At 38.4% G+C, this 22,536-nt stretch overlaps 1 protein-coding gene across 1 annotated transcript; it reads right to left on the bottom strand.

The window, feature by feature from the left end:
• Positions 1-19,732: 19,732 nt before the first annotated feature.
• Positions 19,733-20,920, bottom strand: LOC138356102 (gastrula zinc finger protein XlCGF8.2DB-like). The gene is made up of 3 exons (XM_069311826.1): positions 20,797-20,920; positions 20,307-20,520; positions 19,733-19,838 (listed from the first exon to the last, which is right to left on the bottom strand). The coding sequence occupies exons 1-3, from the start codon at positions 20,918-20,920 to the stop codon at positions 19,733-19,735; spliced, it is 444 nt and encodes a 147-aa protein (XP_069167927.1).
• Between the last annotated feature and the right edge of the window lie 1,616 nt (positions 20,921-22,536).

Here is a 22,536-nt window from a genome sequence, read left to right as displayed (position 1 = left end):
AAATTGTCTTTGTTTCTAATTTGCTTTCAATTTAATTACAGTTTCATTATTCATACTATGTGTTTTGCGTGTATTCCCTTACTTTATCACAGACAACAGCCAAGCAGTCGATCTTTTTTTTTCTTTAATGTGATAGGCATTGACACCAGCCATTAGGAGGACTGCTGAACATCTACACTCCTTCATTTTCCCATCACAGCAGTAACAGTGAATATGGCTAATATTGAGCTCCTCATATACAACGTTTACAAGCCCCCTAGACGTAAACTAGAAGCAGAGGCAGTGCTTGCCTTGGCCACGCAGGAAAATGTAATTATTGCTGGGGATTTTAATGCTCATCATCAAGAGTTAGGTGCGACTGGGCCAGCCAATGCAGATGGGCGCCATTTAGCTGCAGCTCTGCGAGAAGTACCTGAAATTACGCTTCTCAACACTGGGGAACCCACTCACATTCTAGGAGGTTCTCTTGATCTTACATTAATCTCAACAGCACTCAAGCATCAGGCGAAGTGGGAAGTAGACCCGGTGATCACCAGTGACCACTATGCTACTGTCACAACACTAAACATAGAACGACCTCCTACACCACCTGCACAACCTAGGTGGAATTTAAGAAAGACCAATTGGAATATATACCAAGAAGAACTTGAAAAATGGTATGCAACGTACACGCTACCTGAGGATTTGAACATACACGAGACCAATCTGCAGGAAGCCATTGCAGCTGCTGCAAACAAAGCTATTCCAATCATTGTCACAGGAAACACAAAACGAAAGAACTATTGGTTCTATAGTAATGAAGTTAAAGAACAGAATCACAGAGTCAACATCTTCAGAAAACATCTAAAGAGAAACTCCACACTAGAAGGAAGAACTCTGCTAAGAGCCGTGATATCTGAAGCAAGACGAGTTTCCAGAGAAGTAAAGGAGGCAAGATGGTTTGAGTGGTGTCAAACTCTAAATGAACATAGTAGTCTTGGCAAGATATGGGGTCAGATTAAAACTATATCAGGTCGACCAGCCCGACCACAGGCATGTATTTAACCATTGCAGGAGGCTGAGAGACTTGCTCTCCAATTTGCAGAAAGAACAGCTTCATATCAGCTTCCTGCAATGGTCCGAAGGCAGCAAGAACAATTAAAACAAGAGAGGTTGACAGTCATTCATGAGAGCATAGCTATAAATGACGAATGTGATTGTCCCTTCACCAAACAAGAACTAATCAGAGCCAAAAACGGTGGTAAGGACACTGCACCAGGTGCTGATAAAATTACATACTCAATGATCGCACATGCAGGTCTTGCTGGAGAACAAGGAATATTGGACGTCATCAATGCATCTTGGCAGCAAGGCAAACTACCGACCTCTTGGAAGAAAGCAGACATCATACCGATTCCTAAGCCGAAAGAACCTGGCAATTACAGACCTATTTCATTAACATCATGCATTAGTAAAACTGCAGAACGGATGGTCTTAAATAGGCTATTGTGGAAGACTGGAGACTGTATAAACACATATTTGGCTTCACTAGAGGAGTAGGTACTGCCAGCTGCATAGCAACATTACTAGAAACAGTTAACTCGGGTTCAGCTATAGTGATCTTCCTTGATCTAGAAAAAGCATTCGAACTTGCAAGCCCGCAAGCAATTTTACACACCTTAGTTAAAAAAGGTGTAAAGGGAAAAATGCTAGCATGGATTCAAGATTACCTAAGTCACAGGTATGCCAGAGAAAATTTGCAAGGACAAGTGTCGGACTACCACTTACATGAGAATGGGACTCCACAAGGAGGAGTCCTCAGTCCTAGTCTTTTTAACATCCTTATGGAAAACCTTATTACCATGACATTTACAGAAGGGGTTAAATTGCTAAGCAATGCTGATGATATAGCATTAGTCATTACATGTCCTTCACTTCTAAATAAAGCACAAGGTCCATTAGATAAAGTAACATCTGAATGCAGCGTTTTAGGGCTAAAACTATATGCACAGAAGTCTAAGGCAATGAGACTAGGTGGCAACACTCCAGACAGGCGCCTACACATTCAAGACATTAACCTTCAGTGGGTTACACAATATCAATATCTCGGAGTGTTGATAGATTTTAAAATGACATTCAACAAGCAAATTCAATATCTAAAGGAGAAAGCAAAATCACGACTAAATATAATGAGAGCAATCACAGGGCCCCGTCTAGGAGCGGGACACAAAGTGTTAAGAATGTTTTACATACACGCCGTTCGTTCCCTAGTTGATTTTGCAGCGCACGACTTACTCACTCTTTCTTCTGGTCAGTGGGCAAACGTTACATACAAGAGTTTTACATTCTTGTAAAGCCACTAGTACGCGTAGCGTTTCGGGCAGGTCCTTAACCCTAATTTCCCCGGAATACGACCCCCGCCGAATCGTTTAACAACCAGGTACCCATTCACTGCTGGGTGAACAGAGGCTACAGTTAAGGATTGGCGCCCGGTCAATCCTCCCCGGCCAGGATTCGAACCCAAGGCAAGGCGCTTGCGAAACGCCAGGCGAGTATCTTACCACTGCACCACGGAGACTGCCAACGTTGAGGTTATTCAAAACGATGCGTTGCGAATCATAATAGGAGCTCCCAGATGGACTAAAATACTGAACCTAAGACTAGAAACCAAGCTAACACCGATTGAAATAAGGGTAAAAGGGATCGCTGCGTGCATGCTGACCAAGATATTGACTAGACCTAGAATCCGTTCACTTAAAGATATAATCACCGGAGCACTAACTCTGGACAGAAGAGCCTCCAATAGCAACAAGTGGACCCATTGTGCGATAAACACCATCAATACATTCGATATAACAAACAGTCACTGAGAAGGGTGTCGACGAAATACATGCAGACTTTGTTATGCAAGCCCCTTGGGAATCTCTACCAGCAGACTTTAAGATTATGGTTATTGAAGGAAAAAAGAACAGGACAAATCCTCATCTGCTACGTAACATTGCACAGATGCATATAGAAGCAAACATTGCATCCGACAGCTTCACTTACTTCACAGATGGATCAGTAGACCAGCAGGGACAAGAAACCGGAGCTGCAGTTAAAGCAGGAAACTCTGTAAATAGTTGGAGGCTCTCAAATGGGTGTTCAACTTTACAAACAGAGATGCTAGCCATTCAAAAGGCTTTGGAACATGCTCTTGCTGAACATCAACAACATGCTATCATACATACAGATTCGAGAACCGCCATTGAAACCTTGCAACAAGAACACATATGTGATAACATACATCTGATCACAAATGTCATATCATTAATGCAAACACTCAAACGACAAGGCCGACGGGTACTTATCAACTGGGTGCCAAGTCATGTGGGAATAATAGGAACTGACATTGCAGTCGAAGCTGCAAAACTTGCAACTAAGAGAAAAAATGTAGACATTTACATACCACAGATTAAGAAAGTAATTAGAAACAGAACAATGCAAAAGATGTACAGTGACCCCAACACAGCAGTTGCAACATCAGGATCTGCGGGTTGGTACAAGAATACAACCAACTACGAACCACTTAGTTTGATGAAAGGGAGCAGTAGAGCAATAGAAGTATACATCAAGAAAAGTTTCAAAAACTGTTGGCATTCTTTCTAAGATCAGATATTATGTACCCCGCCATGCCCTGGTGACGCTCTATTACTCCCTCATCTATCCATATCTCAACTATGGTATTTGTGCTTGGGGTTCTACTACCCAAAATCATTTACGTCCTCTAATTACTCAACACAAAGCTGCTATTAGGACAATATCCCACTCTGGCCCCAGAAATCACTCGGTACCCCTACTAAAATCTCTGAATATGTTAGATATTAAGTCACTGCACATTCTCTCATGTGTATTATACATATATAAAACGCTGAACTGTAATGCCAATCCTGACCTCAAAAGCTTCATTGAAGGTTGTAACAGATCCCATGAGCACCACACCAGAAATAAATTCAGTTTTGATATTCCATGAGTACGACTTAATCAAACTAGAAATGCTCTACAAATCAAGGGACCCAAAATGTGGAATGACCTTCCCAACCATGTTAAAGACTGTACCTCTCTCAACCAGTTTAAGATAAAAACGAAGTACTACCTAATAAATTCCATGTAACCTTCCTTACCCCCCTATTGTCAACCCATGTCTGTTTTCTTAAACAACGCTGTTTGTTGACCTAATTGTATTTGTGCTGCGTTTTCAGCCATGTTTCCCCCTTTTTTATCTTTATTTTTATTTGTTCTCAACACAGTTTATTCTTTATACTCAATTAGTATTAAGTTTTAGTCATTAATGTTTTTCCTGGCCGAAACCCTTTGCGTAATAGTAGCTTTAGGCATTGTATCTATAAATAGCCCTATCTATAAATCGATCAAATTATGTAAAATCTCTTGTATGTATGTACCTTACCTGAATAAACATTTTATTTATATTTATAAGTGCACTTACATCGCATCAGGCTTGGATACCCATGTGCATGGGAAATAGGCTAACAGGTTCCGGAAGATGAGAAGAAATGTCAACACTGTGGAGAAATGCCCGACAGACCACTGGAACATTATCTAACAGTGCAGTTACTAACCCATTAAGATTTCAACTTAGATTCAACAGAGCAGAAGAAGTTGTCAAACACATATGGCAAAATCTTACTGAAGCGACCATACGAGTAATAAATACTCATACTCCGCTCAAGTAAAACAGAAACAAGCAACTCGTATCTTGTAACCCTATCATCATTACCTAACCTCAGAACTTTACATTTATCAGCATTGAACTGCATCTGCCAATCCTTCGACCATTTCAAAACCCTATCTAGATCAACTTGAAGTGATAGTGAGTCCTCCTCCGAATTAATTTCCCTACCGATTTTCGTATCATCGGCAAATTTGCAAATGTTGCTATTCAAACCTGAATCTAAATCATTTATATATATTATAAACAACAGAGGTCCCAGGACAGAGCCCTGAGGCACCCCACTTACAACATTTTCCCACTCTGAATTGACTCCATTTATACTAACTCTCTGTTTCCTTTGGTATAGCCATGCCCTAATCCAGCTTAATATAGAACCCCCAATACCATGAGACTCTAACTTTTTAATCAGTCTTTCATGTGGCACTGTATCAAAAGCTTTGCTAAAGTCAAGGTACACAACATCGCAATCCTTACCACTATCAACTGCCTCAACAATGCTAGAATAAAAAGATAACAAATTTGTTAAACATGAACGGCCATTTATAAAACCATGTTGCGACTCAATTATTAATTTATGTTTTTCAAGATGAAGACGAATTTTATTTGCTATTATAGATTAAGAACGATCAACGCATGACAGAACACGAAACAATGGGTATAAATTGGATAAGTTTAGATTTAGGAAAGACTTGGGTAAGTACTGGTTCAGTAACAGGGTTGTTGATTTGTGGAACCAATTACCGCGTAACGTGCTGGAGGTGGGGTCCCTCGATTGTTTCAAGCGCGGGTTGGACAAGTATATGAGTAGGATTGGGTGGTTATAAATAGGAGCTGCCTCGTATGGGCCAATAGGCCTTCTGCAGTTGCATTTGTTCTTATGTTCTTATGCTATTGCATTGCTCTTCAACAAGTCACTTGAACTCCAAACCTTTCCAGATGTTCTAAAAAAAGCGAGAGTGACGCCTGTCCACAAATGTGGTGATCCCACAGATGTTAACAACTACAGACCTATATCAATCCTCCCAAACTTGTCAAAAAATTTTGAAAAACTAATCTATAAGCAGCTTTACTCTTATCTAGCCAAACACTATATACTTAGCCCTTGCCAATATGGCTTCAGACCCAAAAAAGCACTAACGATGCACTTATTAGTATGCTTAACTCGATTCATACAGCTCTTGATAAAAATGAGTTCCCTGTTGGGTTATTTGTGGACCTGCGTAAAGCTTTTGACACTGTCAACCACCAAAACCTTCTTCTTAAACTGCATCATTATGGAGTCAGAGGACACTCCCTGCAATACCTCAAATCCTACCTTACTGACAGGTTCCAGTATGTTTCTGTGAATAATTCAATTTCTCCCACCCTACCCATCAACATTGGTGTTCCTCAGGGCAGCATACTTGGCCCTCTCCTCTTTCTCATCTACATTAATGACCTTCCAAATGCCTCCCAACACCTCAAATCAATTATATTTGCTGACGACACAACCTTCATTTACTCCAGTCCTGACCCCCTTGCTCTAAATGCCACAGTAAATACTGAGCTAAATAAAGTCCATCTTTGGCTAACTCCCAACAAACTCACCCTTAACATTGACAAAACTTTCTATATTCTGTTTGGCAATAAATCCTCTAATCAAATCAATCTCAAAATAAACAATACCCAAATTTGTAACAAATTATATGGCAGATTCCTTGGCATTCTCATTGATCACAAACTGAATTTCCAGGGCCACATTCTAAATATATCAAAAAAAGTTTGAAAAACTGTTGGCATTCTTTCTAAGATCAGATATTATGTACCTCGCCCTGCCCTGGTGACTCTCTATTACTCCCTCGTCTATCCATATCTCAACTATGGTATTTGTGCTTGGGGTTCTACTACCCAAAATCATTTACGTCCTCTAATTACTCAACACAAAGCTGCTATTAGGACAATATCGAACTCTGGCCCCAGACACCAATCGGTACCCCTACTCAAATCTCTGAATATGTTAGAACATAAGAACAAAGGCAACTGCAGAAGGCCTATTGGCCCATACGAGGCAGCTCCTGTTTATAACCACCCAATCCCACTCATATACTTGTCCAACTCGCGCTTGAAACAATCGAGGGACCCCACCTCCAGCACGTTACGCGGTAATTGGTTCCACAAATCAACAACCCTGTTACTGAACCAGTACTTACCCAAGTCTTTCCTAAATCTAAACTTATCCAATTTATACCCATTGTTTCGTGTTCTGTCTTGTGTTGATACTTTTAATACCCTATTAATATCCCCTTTGTTATGTCCATTCACCCACTTGTAAACCTCTACGCAGGTCCCTCAAACTGCTCGAAAGGAAAAGGGAGATTCGAAGCGAATTTTGGTTGTGGGAAATTCCCAGGTGAGGTATTTAGACAGAACGTTTTGTGCCAGAGATAGGGGGAACAGATTAAGGGTTTGCTATCCGGGAGCTGGAATTGGTGATATTGTTGGAAACATGAATGATATTATGACGGGAAATGGGAACAAACCCATTATTTGTATTAGTGCAGGGGGTAATGATGTTGGGCGAGTTAGAAGTGAGGAACTAATACAGAGATTCAGGACAGCCATTGAATTAGTTAAGAGCAAGGGAGGAATCCCGATCATATGTGGCATTCTTCCAAAAAAGGGAGTAGGAAATGAATGGATATCGAGGGCACTTGGTGTCAATTGCCGGCTGGAAAGATATTGCAAATCAAATGCAATATCTCTCATAGACAACTGGGAACACTTCTATGGAAGAAATGGAATGTATGCTCGTGATGGGGTGCATCTATCGAGAGCTGGGGTTGTTGCTGTTGCGAACTCGTTGGAAGAAGTGGTTAGAGGTGTTTGTTTAAGTTTAAACTGTTAGCTGATAGAGGTATGGGAATTGATTTGGAGGAAGGAGATAATAAAAGTACGTGTTTGTGGGAGAAAGGAATTGGCAAAATGATCAGGGAAAGAGAAGGGCCTCAAAATAACAACTCACTTAGGGTATATTACACTAACAGTAGAAGTCTAAGAAATAAAATTAACGAATTAAATGCTCTTGTCTGCACAGAAAAAATAGATATTATTGCACTTACCGAAACGTGGATGAATGTAGAAAATAGAGAACTATTAGCTGAATATCAAATAAATGGATTTAAACTATTTCACACAGATAGATATATTAGACGAGGAGGGGGAGTAGCCACATATATTAGGGACAATTTGAAATGTAGTCTCAAAGAGGAAATCAAAACTGAGCCACACACAGAAACTATTTGTATAGAATTATACGAAAAAGCAAATAATATTATAATAGGAGTTATATATAGGCCATCAAACTTAGACAGAATGGAAGCAAAGCATCTATGGGATGAAATATCTAGGGCATCTAGATCTGACAGTATTTACGTCATGGGTGACTTTAATTTTAGTGGAATAAACTGGTTGAACAAAACAGGGAATAGTGAAGCAGGAGAATTTCTAGAATTAATTGACGATTGCTTTCTTACGCAACACATTAAGGAACCAACACGGGAAAATAATATTTTAGATTTAGTGTTAACTAACAGGGAAACACAAATTAATGACATCGAAATAGGGAGTGAGCTAGGGAACAGTGATCACAAAGAAATCAGATTTAGCATAGAATGGAATAGACCTGTAGGAGAAAATTCTGTTAAAGTGCCAGATTTTCGAAAAGCTGATTTTAATCATTTTTCTACAAATCAACAACCTTGTTACTGAACCAGTATTTACCCAAGTCTTTCCTAAATCTAAACTTATCCAATTTATACCCATTGTATCGTGTTCTGTCTTGTGTTGATACTTTTAATACCCAATTAATATCCCCTTTGTTATGTCCATTCACCCACTTGTAAACCTGTATCATGTCACCCCTAACTCTTCGCCTTTCCAGTGAATGCAACTTATGCTTTCTTAATCTTTCTTCATATGAAAGATTTCTAATTTGGGGAATTAACTCAGTCATTCTACGCTGGACACCAAGTGAATTTATATCCATTCTATAATATGGCGACCAAAACTGAACTGCATAATCTAAATGGGGCCTAACTAGAGCAAGATATAGCTTGAGAACCACCCCAGGTGTCTTGTTACTAACGCTGCGATTAATAAATCCAAGTGTCCGATTTGCCTTACCTTATTTAGGAAAGACTTGGGAAAATACTGGTTCAGTAACAGGGTTGTTGATTTAAGAACATAAGAACAAAGGTAACTGCAGAAGGCCTATTGGCCCATACAAGGCAGCTCCTATCTATAACCACCCAATCCCACTCATATACTTGTATAACCCGAGCTTGAAACAATCGAGAGACCCCACCTCCACCACGTTATGTGGCAATTGGTTCCACAAATCAACAACCCTGTTACTGAACCAGTATTTACCCAAGTCTTTCCTAAATCTAAACTTATCCAATTTATACCCATTGTTTCGTGTTCTGTCTTGTGTTGATATTTTTAATACCCTATTAATATCCCCCCTGTTATGACCATTCATCCACTTGTAAACCTCTATCATGTCACCCCTAACTCCTCGCCTTTCCAGTGAATGCAACTTAAGCTTTGTTAATCTTTCTTCATATGAAAGATTTCTAATTTGGGGAATTAACTTAGTCATCCTACGTTGGACACGTTCAAGTGAATTTATATCCATTCTATAATATGGCGACCAAAACTGAACTGCATAATCTAAATGGGGCCTAACCAGAGCAAGATATAGCTTAAGAACCACACCAGGTGTCTTGTTACTAACGCTTCGATTAATAAATCCCAGTGTCCTATTCGCCTTACTACGAACATTCATACATTGATCCTTTTGTTTTAAATTCTTACTAATCATAACTCCCAGATCCCTTTCGCAATCTCAACACCATCTAGCTCGTATCTTGTAACTATCATCATTACCTAGCCTCAGAACTTTACATTTATCAGCATTAAACTGCATTTGCCAATCATTTGACCATTTCAAAACCCTATCCTGATCAACTTGAAGTGATAGTGAGTCCTCCTCCGAATTAATTTCCCTACCGATTTTCGTATCATCAGCAAATTTGCAAATGTTGGTACTCAAACCTGAATCTAAATCATTTATATATATTATAAACAACAGAGGTCCCAGGACAGAGCCCTGAGGTACTCCACTAACAACATTATCCCACTCTGACTTAACCCCATTTATACTAACTCTCTGTTTCCTTAGGAATAGTCATGCCCTAATCCAAGTTAATATAGCTCCCCCAATACCATGAGCTTCTATTTTTTTAATTAGTCTTTCATGTGGCACTGTATCAAAAGCTTTACTAAAGTCAAGGTACACAACATCACAATCCTTACCATTATCAACTGCCTCAACTATGCTGGAGTAAAAAGTTAGCAAATTTGTTAAACATGAACGGCCATTTGTAAAACCATGTTGCGACTCATTTATTAATTTATGTTTTTCAAGAAGGAGACGAATTGTATTTGCAAATATTGATTCAAGTAACTTTCCCACAATAGACGTTAGGCTAATTGGTCGATAGTTAGACGCAAGTAATCTATCTCCTTTCTTAAAAATTGGTACCACATTAGCTACCTTCCATGACTCTGGCACTCTGCCTGACTCTATTGATTTATTAAATATAGTAGACAGTGGCTCGGAAAGCTCCTCTTTGCATTCTTTAAGCACCCTGGCAAACACTTCATCCGGCCCTGGGGATTTGTTTGGTTTTAGTTTTTCTAATTGTTTAATTACATCCTTCCTGGTAACTGCTAAACTAGTCAATCTGTCCTCGTCCCCACCCACATAGACTTGTCCGGCTGAAGGCATATTGTTAAGTTCTTCTTTAGTAAATACAGATATAAAAAATTTGTTAAAAATACTACTCATCTCCTTGTCATTATCCGTTATATGACCTGTCTCAGATTTTAATGGACCTATCCTTTCCCTAGTCTTAGTTCGATATAACTGAAAAAAAACCTTTAGGATTTGACTTTGCTTGCTCTGCTATGCGAACTTCATTGTTTCTTTTTGCTTTCCTAATCTCTTTTTTAACATTTCTAACCAGTTGTATGAATTCCTGTTCTAAACTGATTTCTCCATTCTTAATCCTTTTGTACCAAGCTCTCTTTTTACCTATAAGGTTCTTTAAATTATTTGTTATCCACTTTGGGTCATTAGTATTCGATCTATTCAATTTGTATGGTATACTACGTTCCTGTGCTTTTGTTTAGAATATTCTTAAATAAGTTATATATTAAATCCACATCGAAATCCCCTTTTACGTCACCTATCGCTGGGTTCATGTCTCGCTCTAAGATCGGCCCACACCCCATACCCAAGACTTTTCAATCTATTTGACCCAAAAAATTTCTTAGGCTATTAAAATCAGCTTTTCGAAAATCTGGCACTTTAACAGAATTATCTCCCACAGGTCTATTCCATTCAATGCTGAATCTGATTACTTTGTGATCACTGTTCCCTAGCTCACTCCCTATTTCGATGTCATTAATTTGTGTTTCCCTGTTAGTTAACACTAAATCAAAAATATTATTTTCCCGCGTTGGTTCCTTAATGTGTTGCGTAAGAAAGCAATCGTCAATTAATTCTAGAAAATCTTCTGCTTCACTATTCCCTGTTTTGTTCACCCAGTTTATTCCACTAAAATTAAAGTCACCCATGACATAAATACTGTTAGATCTAGATGCTCTAGATATTTCATCCCATAGATGCTTTACTTCCATTCTGTCTAAATTTGGTGGCCTATATATAACTCCTATTATAATATTATTTGCTTTTTCGTTTAATTCTATCCAAATAGTTTCTGTGTGTGGCTCAGTTTTGATTCCCTCTTTGAGACTACATTTCAAATTGTCCCTAACATATATGGCTACTCCCCCTTCTCGTCTAATATATCTATCTGTGTGAAATAGTTTAAATCCATTTATCTGATATTCAGCTAATAGTTCTCTATTTTCTACATTCATCCACGTTTCGGTAAGTGTAATAATATCTATTTTTTCTGTGCAGACAAGAGCATTTAATTCATTAATTTTATTTCTTAAACTTCTACTGTTAGTGTAATATATCTTAAGTGAATTGTTATTTTGAGGCCCTTTTCGTTCCCTGATCATTTTGCCAATTCTTTTCTCCCACGAACACATACTTTTATTACTTCCTTCCTCCAAATCAATTCCCATACCACCATCTACTAACAGTTTAAACCCAAACAAACACCTCTAACTACTGGTTCCAACGAGTTCGCAACAGCAACAACCCCAGCCCTCGATAGATGCATCCCATCAAGAGCATACATTTCATTTCTTCCATAGAAGAGTTCCCAGTTGTCTATGAAAGATATTGCATTTGATTTGCAATATCTTTCCAGCCGGCAATTGACACCAAGTGCCCTCGACATCCATTCATTTCCCACTCCCTTTCTTGGAAGAATGCCACATATGATCGGGATTCCTCCCTTGTTCCTAACTAATTCAATGGCTGTCCTGAATCTCTGTATTAGTTCCTCACTCCTAACTCGCCCAACACCATTACCCCCTGCACTAATACAAATAATGGGTTTGTTCCCATTTCCCGTCATAATATCATTCATGTCACCTCCCACTAGGTGACTCTAGTGGGAGCCCTGAGGACAGAGTTGGACTCTCTGCGGGAGGAGGTGCGTCAGCTTAAAAAACAACAACGAGAAGTAACGAAGGAGGAGACCAGCAGTAAAGGGACCTCGTCTTGGAGAGTTGCGAAAGACAGGGGCCTTAAGAAGACTTTGATAAAGCCGCCTTCAAACGCCATAGCAACTTCAAATTCATTTGACGTTTTGGAGGACGAGTGCTGTGGAGAGACTGTGGATCGCGCAAAAGGGAAAGCAACGAAGAGAAAGGAAGCGCAGGCCCCTCAGAAAGTAAAGGAAGTACCTAAGCAAACATTAGTTGTGGGAGATTCCCAGATAAGGTATTTGGATAGAACGTTTTGTGCTAGAGATAGGGGGAACAGGTTAAGGGTTTGCTATCCCGGAGCTGGCATTGGTGATATTATAAACAACATGAATGATATTATGGCTGGTAATGGGAACAATCCCATTATTTGCATTAGCGTGGGAGGAAATGATGTTGGTCGAGTCAGGAGTGAGGAACTGATTCAGAGGTATAAAACAGCCATAGAGTTAGTTAGGAGCAAGGGAGGAATCCCGATCATATGTGGCATTCTTCCAAGAAAGGGAGTGGGAAATGAATGGATATCGAGGGCACTTGGTGTCAATTGCCGGCTGGAAAGATATTGCAAATCAAATGCAATATCTTTCATAGACAACTGGGAACACTTCTATGGAAGAAATGAAATGTATGCTCGTGATGGGGTGCATCTATCGAGAGCTGGGGTTGTTGCTGTTGCGAACTCGCTAGAAGAAGTGGTTAGAGGTGTTTGTTTGGGTTTAAACTGTTAGTAGATAGAGGTATGGGAATTGATTTGGAGGAAGGAGGTAATAAAAGTATGTGTTTGTGGGAGAAAGGAATTGGCAAAACGATCAGGGAAAGAGAAGGTCCGCAAAATAACAATTCACTTAGGGTATATTACACTAACAGTAGAAGTCTAAGAAATAAAATTAACGAATTAAATGCTCTTGTCTGCACAGAAAAAATAGATATTATTGCACTTACCGAAACGTGGATGAATGTAGAAAATAGAGAACTATTAGCTGAATATCAAATATATGGATTTAAACTATTTCACACAGATAGATATATTAGACGAGGAGGTGGAGTAGCCATATATGTTAGGGACAATTTGAAATGTAGTCTCAAAGAGGGAATCAAAACAGAGCCACACACAGAAACTATTTGGATTGAATTAAACGAAAAAGCTAATAATATTATAATAGGAGTAATATATAGGCCACCAAATTTAGACAGAATGGAAGCAAAGCATCTATGGGATGAAATATCTAGAGCATCTAGATCAAACAGTATTTATGTCATGGGTGACTTTAATTTTAGCGGAATAAACTGGTTGAACAAAACAGGGAATAGAGAAGCAGAACATTTTCTAGAATTAATTGACGATTGCTTTCTTACGCAACACATTAAGGAACCAACGCGGGAAAATAATATTTTAGATTTAGTGTTAACTAACAGGGAAACGCAAATTAATGACATCGAAATAGGGAGTGAGCTAGGGAGCAGTGATCACAAAGAAATCAGATTTAGCATAGAATGGAATAGACCAGTAGGAGAAAATTCTGTTAAAGTGCCAGATTTTCGAAAAGCTGATTTTAATAGCCTAAGAAATTTTTTGGGTCAAATTGATTGGAAAGGCTTGGGTATGGGGTGTGGGCCGGTCTTGGAGCGAGACATGAACCCAGGGATAGGTGACTTAAATGGGGATTTCGATGTGGATTCAATATATAACTTATTTAAGAATATTCTAAACAAAGCACAGGAACGTAGTATACCATACAAATTGAATAGATCGTATACTAATGACCCAAAGTGGATAACAAAGAATTTGAAGAACCTTATAGGTAAAAAGAGAGCTTGGTACAAAAGGATTAAAAATGGGGAGGTCACTTTAGAACAGGAATTCGTACAACTGGTTAGAAATGTTAAAAAAGAGATAAGAAAAGCAAAAAGAAACTATGAAGTTCGCATAGCAGGGCAAGCAAAGACAAATCCTAAAGGGTTTTTTCAGTTATATCGTACTAAGACTAGGGAAAGGATAGGTCCATTAAAAACTGAGACAGGTCAAATAACAGATAGTGATGAAGAGATGAGTAGTATTTTTAATAAATATTTTGTATCTGTATTTACTAAAGAGGAACTTAACAATATGCCTTCAGCCGAACAAGTCTATGTGGGTGGGGACGAGGACAGGTTGACGAGTTTAGCAGTTACCAGGGAGGATGTTCTTAAACAAATCGTAAAACTCAAACCAAACAAATCCCCAGGGCCGGATGAAGTGTTTGCCAGGGTGCTTAAAGAATGCAAAGAGGAGCTTTGTGACCCACTGTCAACCATATTTAATAAATCAATAGAGTCAGGCAGAGTGCCAGAGTTTTGGAAAGTTGCTAATGTGATACCAGTTTTTAAGAAAGGAGATAGATCACTTGCGTCTAACTATCGACCAATTAGCCTAACGTCTATTGTGGGAAAGTTACTCGAATCTATAATAGCAAATAAAATTCGTCTTCATCTTGAAAAACATAAATTAATAATTGAGTCGCAACATGGTTTTATAAATGGCCGTTCATGTTTAACAAATTTGTTATCTTTTTATTCTAGCATTGTTGAGGCAGTTGATAGTGGTAAGGATTGCGATGTTGTATACCTTGACTTTAGCAAAGCTTTTGATACAGTGCCACATGAAAGACTGATTAAAAAAATAGAGTCTCATGGTATTGGGGGTGCTATATTAAGCTGGATTAGGGCATGGCTATACCAAAGGAAACAGAGAGTTAGTATAAATGGAATCAAGTCAGAGTGGGAAAATGTTGTAAGTGGAGTGCCTCAAGGCTCTGTCCTGGGACCTCTGTTGTTTATAATATATATAAATGATTTAGATTCAGGTTTGAGTAGCAACATTTGCAAATTTGCCGATGATACGAAAATCGGTAGGGAAATTAATTCGGAGGAGGACTCACTATCACTTCAAGTTGATCTAGATAGGGTTTTGAAATGGTCAAAGGATTGGCAGATGCAGTTTAATGCTGATAAATGTAAAGTTCTGAGGTTAGGTAATGATGATAGAGTTACAAGATACGAGCTAGATGGTGTTGTGATTGCGAAGTCGGATTGCGAAAGGGATCTGGGAGTTATGATTAGTAAGAATTTAAAACAAAAGGATCAATGCATAAATGTTCGTAATAAGGCAAATCGGACACTTGGATTTATTAATCGCAGCGTTAGTAACAAGACACCTGGTGTGGTTCTCAAGCTATATCTTGCTCTAGTTAGGCCCCATTTAGATTATGCAGTTCAGTTTTGGTCGCCATATTATAGAATGGATATAAATTCACTTGAACGTGTCCAGCGTAGGATGACTAAGTTAATTCCCCAAATTAGAAATCTTTCATATGAAGAAAGATTAACAAAGCTTAAGTTGCATTCACTGGAAAGGCGAAGAGTTAGGGGTGACATGATAGAGGTTTACAAGTGGATGAATGGACATAACCGGGGGGATATTAATAGGGTATTAAAAGTATCAACACAGGACAGAACACGAAACAATGGATATAAATTGGATAAGTTTAGATTTAGGAAAGACTTGGGTAAATACTGGTTCAGTAACAGGGTTGTTGATTTGTGGAACCAATTGCCGCGTAACATTGTGGAGGTGGGGTCCCTCGATTGTTTCAAGCACGGGTTGGACAAGTATATGAGTGGGATTGGGTGGTTATAGAATAGGAGCTGCCTCGTATGGGCCAATAGGCCTTCTGCAGTTACCTTTGTTCTTATGTTCTTATGTTTCTAACAATATCACCAATTCCAGCTCCCGGATAGCAAACCCTTAATCTGTTCCCCCTATCTCTGGCACAAAACGTTCTGTCTAAATACCTCACCTGAGAATCTCCCACAACCAAAATTCGCTTCGGTACCTCTGTGGAATTTGTGGAACCAATTGCCGTGTAACGTGGTGGAGGTGGGGTCCCTCTATTGTTTCAAGCGCGGGTTGGACAAGTATATGAGTGGGATTGGGTGGTTATAGATAGGAGCTGCCTCGTATGGGCCAATAGGCCTTCTGCAGTTACCTTTGTTCTTATGTTCTTATGAACGACCTCTATAACTTCATAGTGTTGGAGTTTCAGAAGGTTATTATGGTTAACAGTGTCAAAACACTTGCATAAGTCAACAAACAAACCTATGAAGAGCTCATTTTTATTAAGTACTGCATGTAATAATTTAGGCACATTTATAAGAGCATTGTTGGTGCTTTTATTGGTAATGAATCCACACTGTATTATCACACGAGGATAACCTCAATAAATTCCTCTCCCATGTGATCAATCAAACTGACCCTATTAGTGCCTCAACTTAATTATCCCATTGTTACCAATAATAAACTATATTGTTTTAATTTGCCTAGATGACAAATTGCAAGCCGTGGTTTGGCCACAGGGCGGCAAAAACTGTAGCTCTTTGACCTTTAATATGTGGTTAGTAAAAAATTCTTGAGAATGTGAATATTCTAGAAGTTTCTACCCGAATCCAGGGCAAGAAATGCACGACTATATAAAAAGTTCCGATACTTGTGGAACAAAGTTTGCATTCACAGTTAAAGGAGGTAAACCTTTGTGTCTTGTTTGCCAAGTGCCATTCAGTCATTACAAAGCCAGGAACTTGAAACGCCAGTATGAACCCAATCACAAAAACTTTTCGTATGATTATCCACCTAAATCAGACTTAAGGAAAAATAAGTTAAATGAGTTAAAATCATCAATAATAGCCAGCAGACACTGTTGACATTATTCAGTAAGGAAGCTGTGACTCTCAGATGGTTCTCCTGCAGCTCTCAAACATCTGAGGTTTATCATTTGCAGCTCTTACAGTAAGCAAGTTTGGCCACCCCTGCCATAAAGGCTACTCCTATACCTGGTAAAACAGGCCTATAATAATCATACATACCAATTATGCAATGACTAAATTTAGGCTTATATCTAAAATAAATAAAATAAATAAAATGTTTATTTAGGTAAGGTACATACATACAATAAATTTTTACAAAGATTGGTTGACTTATAGGTAGAGCTAGTACATACAATGCCTAAAGCCACTATTACGCAAAGCGTTTCGGGCATGATAAACTTAAATGACAAGCTTAATACTAATTGAGCATAATGAGTAAAATGAAAACAAGAAATGAAAACATAGATGAAAAAGTAGCACAAATACAATTATGTCGACAAACAGCGCTCTTTAAAAAAAAAAAAAACAGACATTGGTTGACAATAGAAGGGTATGGTAGGTTACAGGGAATTTATTAGGTATAGCTTCGTTTTTAACTTAAACTGGTTGAGAGAGGTACAGTCTTTAACATGGTTGGGAAGGTCATTCCACATTCTGGGCCCCTATAAATGGGGCCCATTCTGGGCCCTATTCTGCCCCCCCCCCTGGGCAAATATAAATGAAGAGGTTTAGCTGAAATAAATTCCTGTCTAATATATATTTGTTAATGATTTATTAACATTATTATAACATCTCAGTCATTAAGCAAAATAACAAAAATTATTTTAATATTTCATAAAAATAGTACAATAGTATATATATATAAAATCTACAAATTAATAATCATTACACTGTAATTTATAGTTAGAAATACTTATTAATCGAAGATATTGAGAATAATGCAAATATAGACAACTGATGTAAATATACAACATTGATAATTTTGTAACTAGCGTCAAACATTGTTATTTGCTTAGCTAAACGAACTAGAGGGTTCAGTTCCTGAACCGATTATGTGCCTCTGTAATCCTTTACACCACCGCCCACGGGATGGATATGGGGTGCATAATAAAGAAAGAAATTGAATTGATGTAAATACTAGCAGTAATTAAGCCTAGGCTAACTATATTCAATGAAATACTCCAAAAAAAATTAAATTCTAGTCATGGTAATATACTATAAATGAAAAATGCCACTTTATAAAATGGGTTAATACAAGTGGCAGAGTCAGGCTAATATTATTGTCAGATAAGACAATATAATTGCCAGTATTCTAATATAATTGTGTCAGGATAATATATTTACCAGCACGCTAATGTAGCTGCCAGTGTCAGGCTAATATAATTGCCAGTCAGGCTAATATTACTGCTAGTTAAGATAATATAACTGCTAGTCAGGGGGTAATATAATTGCCAGTCAGACTCATTTAATTGAGTCAGGATAATATAATTGCCAGTCAAGCTAATGCAATTCTCAGTCAGGATATATGTAATGTAATTGCAAATCAGTATAATATTATTGCAGGTTAATATAATTGTCAGTCAGGCTATTATAATTGTCGGATTCAGGCTAATATAATTGCTGGAGTCATGCTCACATAATTCAGTCAGGATAGTATAATTGATAGTCAAGCTAATGTAATTATCTGTCTGAATACATGTAATATACCCAGTAATTGCAAGTCTGATTAATACAATTGCTAGGCAAGATAATATAATTGCCAGAATCAGGATAAAATAATTACCAGAGTTAGGATAATGTGGAGGTGACCCCACGTGTTACAACAATAGTACAGTAATATTTCACCTTGAACTGTCGTCGTAGGGAGAGGTAGGGCTGGTAGGGCAGGTGGAGCAAGTCTAGGCTCCTCAGGAAGGATAGGACAGAGGGAGTCAATGCCTCTTTAGGGGTCCTATGGGCACATATCCTAAGTGCCAATGGTGCCGGGTAGGCGTCGTCTGCACGGGGTCACATGTAGTTCAAATCTGGCCCACTCGGCCTGCGCGGGTAGGCTGTGCGCGGTCGCCGTCCACCAATCAGGGCACAGTCCTGCCTACACTATGAAATGTCTCCTTTGGTGGGCACTTTGAATGTGGTTCCCTCCACACTAATATAACTGCTATAACATAAATATCTCAGTCTGGCAAATATTATTTAACAGCTGAGTAATATATATTACTATACATCATTGGGATAGAGAAAATATATTTTTCCTACTAAGAAAATTATAAATGTCAGTCAGGCTAATATGACTACTGAACTAAGGTACGTTAGCCTTTTATCAGTATCTACCTTAATGCACACAATAATGCAGGGGTTAGATCACTATAACTACTGTGGATAGGTCAGACTACTTAAAATATTTGATGCAAATATAAATGAAGAGGTTTAGCTGAAATAAATTCCTGTCTAATATATATTTGTTAATGATTTATTAACATTATTATAACATCTCAGTCATTAAGCAAAATAACAAAAATTATTTTAATATTTCATAAAAATAGTACAATAGTATATATATGTAAAACCACAGTTAAAAGTTAACAAATCAACTAGAGTGCTTTTGGCTTGCTTTCAAGCCTTCAACTGTGGTGGCAGTGATGGCACTACCAATGCCAGCACTGTGGCTGTGAAATATTGCCACATTTCTTCTGTGGCAGAGAAGAAAGTGGAACGGAAGCTATGAGGTACACAGATATCAAAGAAGACAATTGGTACCAGTTGTAGATACACAATCATGATGACAGGAAGGAAAATAGGGCAGGGGAAGGAGAGTGAGAAACAAGTTACAGTGAAGTAGCAACACCATGTTTTTGAATACAGTATATGGAATTGGGTAAGCTAAAACAGTATAAAAATATATAATGAAATAATTGGTTGCAGCTATGGAGAGTGCAAGATATTTTCCTGATAAAGTTTACAATTTCCAGCAATTTTAAAATTGGAAAAATGGTATTATAAGTTAATGAACTAATATGTGCTTTATTTTACAATATACTTAAAACATTTTCTGATTTATCTCTCACACTCAAAATGTTTAACCTATCACCCAAATGCACCGTCATGTGAGTTTTCATACTACAAAGATGACTGAATCTCTTCCAAAACTCTGGACACTCATGAAGGTTTATCATTCAAATGCACTAACATGTGTGCTTTTATACCTTTACGTGACTTATATAATCTGCCACATTTATCACACTCAAAAGGCCTTTCTTCTGTATGTACTAACATGTGACTTATTATAGATGCACGATCTCGAAACCTTTTGCCACACTCATCACACTCAAAAGGTCTTTCATCACTGTGCATCATCATGTGAGTCTTCATACTTCCAAGCTGACTGAACCTCTTCCCACATTCTGGACACATATGAGGTTTTTCACCCGAATGCACTAACATGTGAGTCTTCATACTTCCAAGCCGACTGAACCTCTTCCCACACTCTGGACACATATGAGGTTTTTCACCCGAATGCACTAACATGTGAGTCTTCATATTTTCAAGCCGTCTGAACCTCTTCCCACACTCTGGACACTTATGAGGTTTTTCACCCGAATGCACTAACATGTGAGTCTTCATATTTCCAATATGAGTAAATACCTTCCCACACTCTGGACACTTATGAGGTTTTTCACCCGAATGCACTAACATGTGAGTCTTCATATTATCAAGACGAGTAAATACCTTCCCACACTCTGGACACTGGTGAGTCTTCATCTTCTTTATGATAGGTGCAGTTTGTGGGAAGGTTTTCTCCATGGATGACTGCATGAGTGGTGATGCTGGGTGACGCCTCACGTGGGGTTTCAATGTTGAGGCTTAGGCAAGGCTTGAGTGTTGTTTCTTAGGCTGTTGTAGAGTTAGACTTGATGTGAGCACTTGAAGGTCAATGGTGGGCTTCTTCTTTATGATAGGTGCAGTTTGTGGGCCAGGACAGAGCCTTGAGGCACTCCATTTACAACATTTTCCCACTCTGACTTGATTCCATTTATACTAACTCTCTGTTTCCTTTGGTATAGCCATGCCCTAATCCAGCTTAATATAGCACCCCCACTACCATGAGACTCTATCTTTTTAATCAGTCTTTCATGTGGCACTGTATCAAAAGCTTTGCTAAAGTCAAGGTACGCAACATCACAATCCTTAATTACCACTATCAACTGCCTCAACTATGCTAGAATAAAAAGTTAGCAAATTTGTTAAACATGAAAGGCCATTTGTAAAACCATGTTGCGACTCATTTATTAATTTATGTTTTTCAAGAAGGAGACGAATTGAATTTGCAAATATTAATTCAAGTAACTTTCCCACAATAGACGTTAGGCTAATTGGTCGATATATATAGTTAGACGCAAGTGATTTATCTCCTATCTTAAAAATTGGTACCACATTAGCTACCTTCCATGACTCTGGCACTCTGCCTGATTCTATTGATTTATTAAATATGGTAGACAGTGGCTCGGAAAGCTCCTCTTTGCATTCTTTGCACCCTGGCAAACACTTCATCCGGCCCTGGGGATTTGTTTGGTTTGAGTTTTACTATTTGTTTAAGAACATCCTCCCTGGTAACTGCTAAACTCGTCAACCTGGGGGGCTAAAGATCTGGAGGCTTTTTTGTAAATTAAAGTTGGTATCTTGCATCCTTCCAGCCAGCGGTGGTGCTCCTTCCTATTACAAATTTGTTTATGAATGTATTTGCTTATTGTCTTGCCTATTTTTTGTGAATCTACTTGTATTCTGTTTATTACAACTTGTTTATTACCTTTCATATTTACTTATTGATTATATATTTAATTGAAAAAAAAGAATGCAAAGTAGTGCATTCACCATGGGAGCAATGTTTCCTTCAAAAAGTATATAAACGTGTACCATTATATTTTAATAAATAAATTGCAAGCGTATTCTTTAATTTGAAAAATGAGGAAAACATAAGAATTAAATGTAGAAAACTAGTTACAAACAAAAATAAGAAGTAGGAAAAATAAAGTGTGGCACCAGAAAGAACACTGGAACGCCTAGGTGAGCGTCGCCGCCATTATCACAACACGGGACGGTGAGTGTCCAGACATGAGCATAAAACCTTCCCACAAACTGCACCTATCATAAAGAAAGAAGCCCACCATTGACCTTCAAGTGCTCACATCAAGTCTAACTCTACAACAGCCTAAGAAACAACACTCAAGCCTTGCCTAAGCCTCAACATTGAAACCCCACGTGAGGCGTCACCCAGCATCACCACTCATGCAGTCATCCATGGAGAAAACCTTCCCACAAACTCATCATAAAGAAGAAGCCCACCATTGACCTTCAAGTGCTCACATCAAGTCTAACTCTACAACAGCCTAAGAAACAACACTCAAGCCTTGCCTAAGCCT

The sequence above is a fragment of the Procambarus clarkii genome, chromosome 6 (genome assembly GCF_040958095.1).
Source record: "Procambarus clarkii isolate CNS0578487 chromosome 6, FALCON_Pclarkii_2.0, whole genome shotgun sequence".
Classification (NCBI taxonomy): domain Eukaryota; kingdom Metazoa; phylum Arthropoda; class Malacostraca; order Decapoda; family Cambaridae; genus Procambarus; species Procambarus clarkii.
Note: the sequence above shows the minus strand (reverse complement) of the source record. Positions and strands in the feature narration are given on the sequence as shown.